The 13058-nt window shown below is 41.9% G+C and overlaps 1 protein-coding gene across 4 annotated transcripts in view; it reads right to left on the bottom strand.

The window, feature by feature from the left end:
• Rasef (RAS and EF-hand domain containing) overlaps positions 1-13058 on the bottom strand; it is a 72081-nt gene that overhangs the window by 46815 nt on the left and 12208 nt on the right. For all 4 annotated transcript variants that reach the window (XR_010047726.1, XM_063249434.1, XM_063249423.1 and 1 more), the window contains exon 2: positions 2923-3069. Coding sequence is in view for 3 of the 4 variants with exons in the window: in XM_063249434.1 (XP_063105504.1) it covers positions 2923-3069 (147 nt within the window). In the remaining variant the exon portion in view is untranslated. The remainder of the gene's footprint in view (positions 1-2922; positions 3070-13058) is intronic.

Below are 13058 nucleotides of genomic sequence, written 5' to 3'. Positions count from 1 at the left end.
AAGAACTCTGCTGAAAAGACGTTAGATACAATTTTAAAACTCTATTCTGTGAAATTCACAATGCTGTATAGTAAAATAAGAGGGGGAAAAAGATTTCAGGGATTATTTCTAGTCAGTTCCCCACATTACATACTGTAATGTATTACCTTTTAGAAAATTTGTTTCTTCTGTTAATGTCATCACTAAGTCATGTCTCTATAGAAGGGACCGGAGGGAGGAGTAAAAGGGGAATTCAGATGAGTTATGTACGTGTGTCAACACCCCCCAATGAATACTATCACTCTGTACTGCTGACAAGTACTGATAAAAAAATAGAAATATGAGAAAAAAGCCTGGAAAAGGAAAAAAATTAGAAATATAAAAACTGGTAGAGGAATTGAAGGACTATTTTACTATCAACTGTCTAACTTAAGCCATCATAAAAAGCCAGAGATCACACGCCTGGGAAGATGTGTCTTCCTATTGCTTTCCGTGAGCTTTGTGTCCAACTTTTCATGCATACAAAGGCTTGTCAATGCTACTGTAAGTGACCTCAGACCAGCCCCCCAAGATCCAGAGTCGATCCAGTCAGGGACAATGACAGCACACGGTCCTGAGGTGGACAACAGGCCTCCCACGTAGGGCCTCCCACCTTCCTGAGTGGTGGCCCCAGGGTGTACCCCACCTGTCACTTGCCCTTTCACAGCACCATTTATGTATGAGCTTACTTGCTATGTAAAACCTCAAACACAGTGAGGGGAGAAAAAGGCCCCAAAGTAAAATGTTTAGGATCACTATTTTCTGCTCTCGTTTACTTCTTTAGAGTCTAGCCAAGATGCTATGCTAACTGATTTTAGTTAGTTAGCTAGCTTCTTTTTACAAATACCTGCTATTTGAAGTCTAGAATTTATGTATCTACACTGCAACATTTTTTGCTGTTAAATCTGAGGCCATAAACAGAATGACCATATCCTTTCTTTCTGTATTACAATCATTCTTTCTAGCTATTCTTTTAGCTATACAGTTCCAAACAACTGGGACTGACCCCAGGGTTTTCTTTCTCTCTTCTGAGCAACATCGTGTGTGTGTGTGTGTGTGTGTGTGTGTGTGTGTGTGTGTGTAAATCACCAATACAATGTCTGCCTGGAAATTGCTAATTCCTAGCAAAATGTCTACTGTTACCTTGCCCATGACTCCTTCCAGGACACTAGGATCCCAGTCTTAGGTCCAGTGCAGTGTGAAAAGTCTCACACTCTCCCTTAGGAGTGAAAGTGAGCAGGGATTCCTGTCTAGGAATCCAAGGGATGGTCCACAGTCCAGGACTACAAGAAGTACTGAACTTTGACGAGAGCTCTGATAGCAAAAGAGGGCTCCTTAGGAGAGACCCCAGGCCCAAGAGACAGCCTGGCTACGAGGCCGCCACACAGCACAGAAGGAGGCAGAGAAAGACCAACAGAGAGTAACATGGAGGGAGGGAACCACGCCACTGAGCCAGTCGCCTGCTGGCAGTAAGAGTGTATCATTAGTAAGCCCTAGGTTTGCTAGCACAGACAATTCCTACGGGGGATAGCTGGCTTACTTAGGACATCCTACCGCTCTTAATAGTCACTGAGTGCAAAAAAAGAGATTCTCCATGCTGCAATCTAGGGTATAAGACACCGACGTCCTACCCAGAGACAGATGACTTTGTGGGGCTCTGTGTTCCCCTATGCACGTACCCAAGTCAGTGAACACTCTGAGGAATCAGTATGTGTGCTTAAGTGTCACACTGCAGAGGAAGCCATCTCCGGAGCTTCCGGCAACCTTACAGAACTTGGAGCTTTGAGAACCATCCTCTTAGAAGCCCCTGGAAGGCAAACCTGAGGGCAACAGGTACAGAAAATGTTCCTGTGAAACCCTCAGTGAGTATTTCAACTCTTGCTTGGCTCTAGCACTACAAGAATAGTTCTATTTAGCATCCAAATTCTGCAACATTCTCTCTTCTGATTTGTAAGTCCTTTCAGTTACTCCAAAAAAGAAGAATAAGGAGACAGGGAAGTTACAGACACATGGGCTCAAAGCTGTCACCTGCCACCAAGCAGGCAGGGAGCATCCTATCACAGGCCTTGTGTTTGCAAGTTCAGGGTGCAGACTGCTGAGTGCTCCTACTGGACCACACAGACACAAGAAGCACCTGCGGGGCAGAACCCCCACATGTGCCCACTCTCCCGGTGTGTGTAAAGACAGGTGCCTCCCAGGGCTGATGCTTGGACTACAACACGCACCAGCTCCCCTTCTCTGTTACAGCAGCAAGACAGCCCATATGAGCTGTGCACTCCATAGCTGCCGCATTGTAGCAGAGTGCATCAGTGTCCTGGCTTTTGGCTGGGAAGCAGGACTGGGTGAAGAGGGCTGCTGAGAGGAAAGACACATGACTGAGCACCCACCACGGGGAAGGCACAAACTGAGGGGCTCCACCCACAGCATTGTCTGCTGAATCTCCAAACCCCAGCACACAAACACTTCAGCCTCACTTTGCAAGTGCAGGAAATGAGACTCAGGGAGGTCAGGCAACCTGCCCGCAGAGTCTGGCACACAAGTTAAAGGCCAGGCTTCAAATGGAGCCCTGCTAGTTTCTCTGGAAGCGTCCTTTATACTGGAAGTAGCTGGTGTAAGACAAATCTCCAACTCGTTCTGTATACAGTCATTGGTCCTGAAGTGTGGATATAAGAGGACCACAATGAACAATGACTCACTGACTGATTAATTAGTGGACAGGGAGGTACACATACACCTGTAAATCACTGCTGGACTCAACCTGCCACCCGCTGGCTGAGTTCAGGTGTCAGAAAGTCCACCCGTGTTATTATGCATCAATGCAGTGCAGTCCATTTGTCACCCAGACCAGAGAGCAAGTTAAAGGACCCCATGTGCCCGCCCCTCATAAAGGGAGGACTTCAGTACCTCTTCACTGCCATGGCCAGGTGTTCCATCTCTTTGCTTTGAAGTTTGATCTCCCGGAGAAAGTTCCTTATCACATGTTCGTAGGGCTGGATTAGTCTTGGCTCCACAAGGTTGATGTTCTGATACAGGGTACTAACTTGCTCTTTTCTGCCAGAAAAAAAAAATTAAGTTAAATTAAATGAATGAAAAGGCAAAGAAGCAAAGTTACAAAACACTTTAGGAAAGAGGAACAAAACCAAAGAGCCAAGGAGAAAACAACAACAATATAACCTAGAATGAAGGAAAGATGCCAGTCAGAGCACCTGACGCATCTTTTCTTCTATGAGCAGGTGGAGGCCTCGGAGGGCAGTGGAAATGCAGGGTAGGGATTTCTAAGGGAAGGACACGAGCTATTTTTTCTGTTTCTTGTTATTATTATTGTTATTGTTGCTTTTGGTGGAGTTGTTTTTAAATAGAAAAGCAAAGCAATTTACAAGAAAATTAGGTAATATGGAATTGCTTATTTCATCAATTCCTAGTCGGATATGTTTTAGCCATTACATTCAAAAAAATTGGAGCTATATATATTATTTTTTGGTAAGTTAAATTTCACTTTGTATAAATTCATGGGATACATAGGTATGTGCTATTTTTATTCAGAATGCTTCTTACACTAATACTAATTCTCTGATTTTCCAGAAAATGTATGTCCAACAAATTGATTTATTTCTCGCATTATGTGGAGATAGCACAGAACAGAGGTGGCAGGGTCAGACACACCAGACTCCTGGCTTCGGATGCCAGCCACACTGCCCACTTCACTCCCAGAATTTCCCTACAGCTTACATGAGAGGCCACACCACTAGACCTCCTTCTTCTGACCCTAGAGGGGAGCCTCACCTGCTGCTTTTAATACAAATAAGGGCGGTGATGTTAAAGCTGTTCTTCTTTTACTTTAAAAGAACAGCTTTAACAACTGACAGAAGAAATGCCTTGGACTTAAAAGACAGGCAATTTCCAGGACCTGAAATGATAACTTACTGTTACACCAGCACAAAAGAACTCTATTGATATTTATCAAGTCTAAGAATGCCAGACACTTTCAAACATCGCATTACTTAAATGTCACTTTGAGTACTTAGGTAATTCTTGTGCTCAGTGACCTACTGCTGTGACTCTAATAGTTACTTCCCTGATAATGCAAACTTCCTATGTCTCCTGCCCCAGTCACGGAGAGACTGTTCTTCTCTAAGTATGTGACTCATTTTGCTACAGCCACTGGAGAAGCCACAGCAGGAATGAGAACAACTGAGCTTTGTATGCACGACAGCAAATGACCCCAAAGTGACAGCCACTGAAGACAGCTTGGCAATCCCCAACACAGAAGGATCCCATCCACACCACCCCTTTTCCCTGGGTATTCAACCTGCTCAGAGGCTCTGAGTGCCCAAGAAAGACTAAGATGCTTGCAGGCCTCAGTCACGGAATGGAATGGATGACAGACTAAGATTTACGATGCAGTTCTATTCAGTGAGTGCTCACCAGATTCCAGGTACCGTGTGAAGTAATCCCATACCTCACCCCACCCCCACACCCGGAGTACTCACAACAACAATATGAAACATTTTATGATGCATTTTGAAAATCAGGGTGGACGAAGGCCTCCTATGAGCTGGACCAGGTCCTCTAAACCCCAATTTGTACCCTGAAGTTCTTAATACTCAGTCCCTTGCAACATAACTGTTTGGAGACAGGGTTGTTAAAAGGAGAAATCAAAATAAGGTAATTTGGGTAAATGCTGATACAGTTTTACTGGTTATTTATAAACTGAGGCGTTTTTGGATAGAGACATGCACAGGAATACCACTGTGGACCTGGGAAGATACCTTCTGCAGTCAGACAGGCCTCAGAAGGAAACACTCCTGCCACCACCCTGGGCTCAGCTCTGCAGCTCCTGGATGATGGATGGGAACACACACTGCAGCTGTTCAAGCCACCCGGCCTCTGGGGTCTGCTACACTACCACCAATGGCTCAGCAGCCCAAGGCCCAGAAGAAACTAATGGCGGAGCTGGTGTCCACCTTGGCCCCCTGCTACTGTGATCCACGGCCCTGTGATCGGCTGTAACAGCCTCACACTCCCAAAACCATGAAATGCTGCAGAGCACAAGCAGCACTGATGCAGTAAAGTGTGGCTCCGTGTGGGCCATAGGCTTCCTAGATTTGCTCTTCAAAGTGAACTGTTCAGTCTGTGCACAGACTATGCTTCAAAAACAACCATTTAGGTGAAATACAATTAACAAACTCACAGGAATGAAGTCACTTCATTTAGTGATTTGAAAGCTGCCACGGACCTGAAATTAAACACTGGTCACGAGTGATTCGGATTAGCAGAAAGGAAACCCTCGGCCCTGACACTGTTCCCTGCAGTGTCAGTGTGCAATAGACACTTCTTTGCGTTTGTCATTTACTGATGGCCAACAGCATACCAGCCAGAACCCTGCTCTGTAACAGGAACCTGACTGTCAGACACAGCTGCTAAGCAACCACGCCGAGTCCCCGTTTAAAGGCCAACTGCACAACATCCAGAGGTAGACATCTCAGGAGAGTCCCTCACATTCTACAGATTATAAAATGAAAACAAAACATAGGAATTTGTACATTTTCTTGGGTCACCTGTGGTCCTGGCCTTAACAGAATTTTAGGAATAGTTTACAGCGAAGTCTTTAAATATCTTAAAGAAAACGCTTGCCTGTAGAAGATACATTATTTGGGTAACCCCACAGCCAGGACACTCATCTGTCAGGACACTCATCTGCCCTGATGTTTCTAGCAGGGAACTCATGGAAATTTGATTTCCCAGACTCCTAGTGAGTCAGTGGCAACCCTTAGCCAGTTGTGAGGAATGGGATGGGAGAGGAATGGCCCGTGGTTACCAAGCACCCCACTTCCTGCTTGGCCCCTAAAGTCTTTGCAAACCTCAGCTCACAGTCTCAGTCTCTGTCTCCGACCCCACCACTTTCCTCCTTTCCTCCCTTCCTCCTCCATTTCCACTTTCCTCCCTCCTTCTGCCCCTTGTCCTTCTCTCTCCCTCATTCTAAACTTCATGGCTGAAAAGTCTAGTATGGCAAAAATAAAATGTGTGGTCCCAGAGGTTCTGAACTCTGCCCAGCCAAGCATAAGGCTCTGGCACCACACTCCGGAGGTGCATCTGTACTAGCTGCAAGGAAGATCTGAGCTCTAGCCAACCCAGCGTCCCAGTGTAATACATTGGGGTAGTGCCCGGCCAACCTCACAGGTCACAAAAGTACGGAACACAGCCTAACCCAGCTCAAAGCCCAAGAGCCGCCCATCACAGAAAAACCAGCCTAGCCAACAGGTCTTGGAGAATTTGAGCTCCACCCATCAGAGCACAAGGCCCAAGCTCCATAGTTCAGGTGGTATAGCCCAGGTAGCCATGAAGCGGGTCCCAGAGGTTCCGAACTCCGCCCAGCCAGGAGCAAGGCCCTGGCACCATATGCTGGGGGCACACTCCAGCTATCCTTGGTCCAGAGGCTCTGAAGTCCTCCCAGCCAGATACAAGGCCCCAGTAGGACCAAGCTCCAGGGATGCATCCCTGCTAGCTACACAGAGGACCCAAGCTCTGCCCAGCCCAGTGTCCCAGAGCAACTCAGTGCAGTACATCAAGGGAACACCTGGCCAGCCTCACAGGTCACACAAGGCTCTGGTGCCACAGTTCAGGGGTGCACCCCGGCTAGCGACAAGGATATCAAAGGATTGACACTGTGCCTAGGGCAGAGTTCCAATGCAATCTATCAGGAGGGTGCCCGGCCAGCCACAGGAGTCCCAGGGGAAAATGACAAAAGGAAAGAGCAAGAAGCAGCCACAGTCCTTCAGCCCACTGAAAACAAACCCAAGAGGCATTGAAATTGAAGACACTGGAAATTGCTCAACTGAACTTTCTGAAATGATAGCAACTGAAGTAAACAAACAACTCCATGAAGCTATAACGGAAATCAGATCAGAAATAATCTCTCAGGTAAAAAATGAAATGACAAACATTATGAAAGAAATGTTGTGTGTAACTAAAGAAAATCTACATTAAAAAAAACAGAGGAACATAGAAAATGATGGAAAGCTTGAATGGACAATATAAGACACAATTAGAATGCATGAAACATATTCAAAGGGATATTCAGGAAAATAAAAATTCCATTGAAAGCTGGAAAAACCGGTTCAATGAAGCTGAACACAGACTCTCAGACCTTGAAGGCAGGATGGAAACTTATGATCATGAAAGAAACAATCTCTTAAAAATAACAAGGAACCAGGAAACAACAATTCAACAGTAGCAAGATAATGTAATATAATGTAGTATAAGAGAGATCAACACAAATGACATAAGAAGACTATTTACAGAAGAGCATACAGAATCTCAATTAACCATGACCAAAATAAATCTCCACCCAGACATATAATAATTAGAATGTCAGAAATTCAACACAAGAACAGGATACTAAAATCTGTCAAGAGAAAAGAAACAGATCACCTCTGAAGGAAAGCCTATCAGAACCACAGCAGACTTCTCAACACAAATCTTCAATTCAAGAAGAGTGTGCAGTAAAGTATTTCAGGTCCTGAAAGAAAACAGCTTCAACCCAGATTGATGTAACCTGCAAAACTATGTTTGCAAATTGATAGTGAAATATGATGTTTCCACGACAAAGAACTGAAGAAATTCATGACCACCAAACCAACACTACAAAGAGCACTGAAAGACACTCTGAAAAGAGACAAAGATAACTACAATCCCAACAGTAGCAGAAGGAAACTACTAAGCAGGACAAACAAACAGAAAAAGTATAAAACCAACAACAGAAGGATAACATGACAGTGATAAGTCAGTACATATCAGTTATATCCATCGATGTAAATGGTCTCAACTCACAAATAAAAACAAACAAAGTGGCGGAGGGGATTAAGAAACAAAATCCAACAATATGCTGTGTACAAAAAACACATTTAACTCAAAAGGAAATTCATAGGCTAAAAGTCAACGGGTGGAAAACAATCCTCCATGCAACAGGAACCCAAAAAAAAGCAGAGGTAGTTATTCTGTGTGCAGAAAATGTGAATTTCAAACCAACCATGGTCCAAAGAGGTAAAGAACGCCACTACACACTTGCTGGGGAAAACTTGAAGAGGAAGAGATTACAACATAAATATATATGCACCAAATATGGAAGCACCCATCTATGTAAGACAACTCTTAATATACATGAAAAATCAAATAAATAATAATACAGTTATAACAAGGGACCTTAACACTCTATTGTCACAAAGAAACAGATCAATCAAATGAAAAGTCAGCAAAAAAATAACAGAACTGAATCAAACTTGTGAACAAATGGACTTAGCAGATGTGTACAGAGTGTTCCACCCAAATACATCAAGATATACATTCTTCTCAGCTGCACATGGGTTGTTTTCTAAAATAGATCATATACTAGCCCACAAGACATGCTTCAGTAAATGCAAAGGAATTGAAATAGTTCCATGCATATTATCTGACCATAGCACAATAAAATTGGAAATTAGTGACAACAAACCCCACCAGAACACCATAAACACATGGAAATTAAACAATACTCTCCTAAACAATCAATGGGTCACAGAGGAAACTAAACAATATTTACAAGTAAATAAAAATGCAAATACAAATTATTGGAACCGGTGGGACACAATGAAAGCAGTCCTCAGAGGGAAATTCAGAGCACTAAACTCCCACATCAGGAAAATGGAACAAACACAAATAAACAACCTAATGGTGACCTCAAACTTCTAAAAAAAGAGTAAGTCAAGCCCAAAGCCCAAAGAAGAGGGATATTATGAAGATCAGAGCAGAAATTAATGCAGTTGAAATTAAGAAAACAGTACAAAGAATTAATGAATCAAAGAGTTGGCTCTTTGAAAGAATAAATAAAATTGATAAACCCCAGCCAACCTTATCAAAAAGAGGGAAGAAAAAACTCAAATTCTTGCAATAAGAAATTAAAAGGGTGAAATCACTCTATAGACCCTGTGGAAATGCAGATTATCATTTCCTACTTTGAAAACCTCTACTCTCATAGACTCAATAAACATACAAGAAATGGACAGATTTCTAGATATCTATAAATTACCAAAGCTGAATCAAGAACATGTAAAACTGCTGAATAATCCAATTTCAGTTAATAAAATTGAACATGTAATTAGAACCTTACCAATAAAGAAAAGCCAAGGTCCTGATGGATTCACAGCTGAATTCTACAATAAATTTAGGGAAGACTTAATGCCAACACTCCTAACACTCTTTGATGAAACTGAAAGGAAAGCAAGTCTCCCTAACTGATTCCTAGCAACAAGTATTACCCTAATAACAAAACCAGAGAAAGACCCAACCAAAAAAGAAATTACAGAGGTCAATCTCTCTAAAAAAAACATAGATGCAAAAATCCTCAACAAAATACTGGCAAATAGAATGCTGTAAGTCATTAAGATTATACACCATGATCAAGTGGGATTCATCCCAGGAATGCCGGGGTGGTTCAACATATACGAATCAATAAATGTAATACACCATATCACTAAAGCCAAAGAAAGACATCCCCTTTTCATGGATAGGAAGAACATTGTAAAAATGGCCATTCTCCTGAAATCGTTATACAGATTTAGTGCGATTTCAATCAAAATATCATTTCCATACTTCACTAACCTAGAGAAATAATTTCTAAAATTTATCTGGAGACCTAGAATAAGAAAGGCAGTTCTGGGCAACAAAGGGAAGGCAGGAAGCATCAAAATCCCTGACTTGAAATTATATTACAAAGCTATTGTGATAAAAATCAGCATGGTACTAGAATAAAAACAGACTTGTATATCAATGGAAAGATTGGAAGACACCACTACAACTACAAACACACTCAGCCTCCTCATCTTTGACAAAGGGGCCAAACATGTACACTACAGACAGCCTCTTTAATAAATGGTGCTGGAAAAACTGGCTTTCTATATGCCAAACTAAAACTATCATGTCTATCACCATGCACTAAACTAAAGTCAAAATGCATCAAAGATCTAAATACTAAAACAGAAACACTATATCTGCTGGAAGACAAAGTAAAAATCTTGAAGATAAGGGGTAGGCAGAGAATTTATGAACAAAAATCAAACTGCATGGGAAATACTTCCCAGAATCAACAACTGGGAAGTCATCTCATTGAAAAGGTTTTGCATGTCAAAAGAAATCTTCAAAAGAGTGAAAAGAAAACCCACAAACCGGGAAAATATCTTAGCCAACTGTCCCTCAGACAAAGGACTTCTAATCTAAAACATATAAAGAATTTTTTAAAAATCAGGTCCCCAAAATTCAATGACCGAATCCAAAAATGGGCATCTGAGATGAATACATACTTCTCAGATGAAAAACTCCATTTGGTAAATGCAAATTAAAACAACACTGTGATTTCATCTTACTCCAGAAAGAATGGCCAGAATCAAGAAATCAACCAAGAACAGTCACAGGAGGGGCTGTGGGGAAAAGGGAACTCTTCTCCACTGTTGGTAGGAGTGTAGGCTGGTGCAATCACTGTGGAAATCAGTCCGGAGATTCCTCAAAACTAGGATTAGAGGTTCTATTTGACCCCGCTATCCCACTTCTGAGCATTTTTCCAGAATAATTGAAAACATCATACCACAGTGATATATGTACACCCATGTCTATAGCAACACAATTTATAATAGTTAAATCTTGGAAACAACCCAAATGCTCATCCATCAAGGAATGGATAAAAAAGATGTGGTATTTTTATACAACGGAGTGCTACTCAGCTATAAAGAAAGATTGCATGGACTTTTATAAGTAAATGGACATGAATTGAGATCATACTCATAAGTGAAATAAATCAAACTCACATGTGTAAATACTGTGTTATCTCCCTAGTGTAAGAAATTGAAAAAGTATATATAATCCAAAATCTACAATAAATAATGTGTAAGGGTAAGAAACTACTTAAACAGGAAAGGTAATTGGGATAGGGGGAAGAAAGAAAAAAGGAAAGGAAAAGGAAAAAGACATAAATTTGTGTGTGTGTGTGTGTGTGTGTGTGTGTGTGTGTGATAGCTAAAATGACTGTACTACTAATTGTATCAGTTCTTGGAAAAGAACAGTTAATCCTCTTATGATTAGATCAGTTTCACATGTCTATAATGGTAACCTAAGCAACCCTTTTGACAAGGTCACAATATGCAATACTACATCCATTGTCAAATTCCTATCTTGTTTTGTAAACCTATACTGCTACTATATTAGGTTTGTTGTTTTTTGTCTCTTTTGCTTTTTGTATTTCACTTATGTCTTTTTTTCTCTTAAACTAAAAGAAAAAAAATTGAAATGCGTTGGGGTCCCCGTGGCCCCGTGTGAGGAGAAACCATATGATCCTTCCTGACAACAGTTGATCTGTCCATGCACACAAGAGAGATACCTGCCCTGCTGTGAGCTCTGTGGCTGCGAAGTTCTTTGCTGTACTCGGCTTAACATGGAAAGCTGAATGATAGTCTCCTACTTGGGTATGGTATTATCCTCCTCACAAATGAAAATACTTCCTCATCTCCTTACTGGACAGCTTCGTGTTAACTAAGAAATAAAACTTTTATGATCAGGGTAAGTCTTACCTGTCACCACCTATTCTCTTTAAAAGGATATAACGATTATGGTGAAGCATTTATATAGTGAACCAGAAATTTATGGAACACTTTACACTTGCAGTCCAGGCACTGATTTCAACATTTCCAAGTATCACTCATTTAATTTTCATGACAACCCCAAAAAGTTATAACCAGTATCTCTCTGAGGCAAATGAAGATGAAGTATCATCCTGGTGGCTAGACTGAGTGATCCCCACTCAGTCTAATGGGCTCCAAAGGGAGGAACCAGATCTCCATGCCCAATCTAAGAGAAGAAGTGTTGTTAGCATCCAAAGAAAATTTGATGTAACCAAAACCTTCCGTTGGAGGATATGCATTACCACTACAAGGGCAGCTCAGATTATAAACAGACTCCTTGAAAGCATGGAAGCATAACTACGAATGAAACAACCTTATAAAATTCAGGGTATGTAATTCCATTTGGGGAAAGCTCTGTGGGACACAGTGAGTCGGACGCCCACTCCCCACCACACATCTCCCTCCCTCTGTGCTTAATGATGAAACTGGAGAGCCAGGCAATCATGGAGACTGCAACATAAGCAAGCAACTCCACAATCATGGAGACTCCACAAGCAACTCTCACACACGAGGAACAAACCCTGACAGCCTCAGAAGAAACCACAAAGCATATATTTAGTGAGCTACCAAGGCAGACCTGGAATTTCGTCTTCTGCACCTCTGTAGTGAGCTCAACAGTTTCTTCATCTAGTTTAGTCTTCAGCATGTTACGGTGAAGGCATCCCAACTGTACGCCGGGCACACTGGCTCTCGGGTTAGTAAAATGATTCTGAGTGAGGGTTAGGGGAATTTACACTGCATTTTTAGTAAGTGAACAGTCCTGAGTGAAGGACTCTGGTGGTACTCATCTCACAGGGCTCTAATAGGATAAAGTGGTTTGGGATTTTATTTTGTTCTTTTCCTGGGAAAGTGGCAGGTGCCATCTAAATGGAAATTTTACATAGAAATTAAGATTCGACTCTTTATTTTTCCCCAGATCTCATCTTTCTTGCCTAAGCATAAACTTTCCATGACACATAACTACCACACACCTACATGTACTGACAGCTGAAATTGTTTATGCCTACATTCAGTTGTAAAATTTACTAGTCACAGCAGACTCCTGGGAAACAGTGAAAGGCAGCAACCCATTCCATCCCAAGGGTCAGTGACCAGAGAGCTGCTGCCAAAAACTAACCCTCACATTCCATCCTTGCTGGTATTAGGATCAAAACAGAGTTAAACTATTTACTCAAACTACATATTTACACTGATCCAAAACCCAAGCAGTTTTGTGAACAAAAGAAACACTATTAAATGCCAGTGTCTTCTTCCTACACAAGGAATGCCAAAGAATACTGACCTTAGGTTTTAATACTGAACACAGGAAATGAGAACAGCCATGCCACTCAAGGG

The sequence above is a fragment of the Cavia porcellus genome, unplaced genomic scaffold, assembly GCF_034190915.1.
Source record: "Cavia porcellus strain 051 isolate PalLab524CR breed Dunkin Hartley unplaced genomic scaffold, mCavPor4.1 scaffold_1, whole genome shotgun sequence".
Lineage (NCBI taxonomy): Eukaryota > Metazoa > Chordata > Mammalia > Rodentia > Caviidae > Cavia > Cavia porcellus.
Note: the sequence above shows the minus strand (reverse complement) of the source record. Positions and strands in the feature narration are given on the sequence as shown.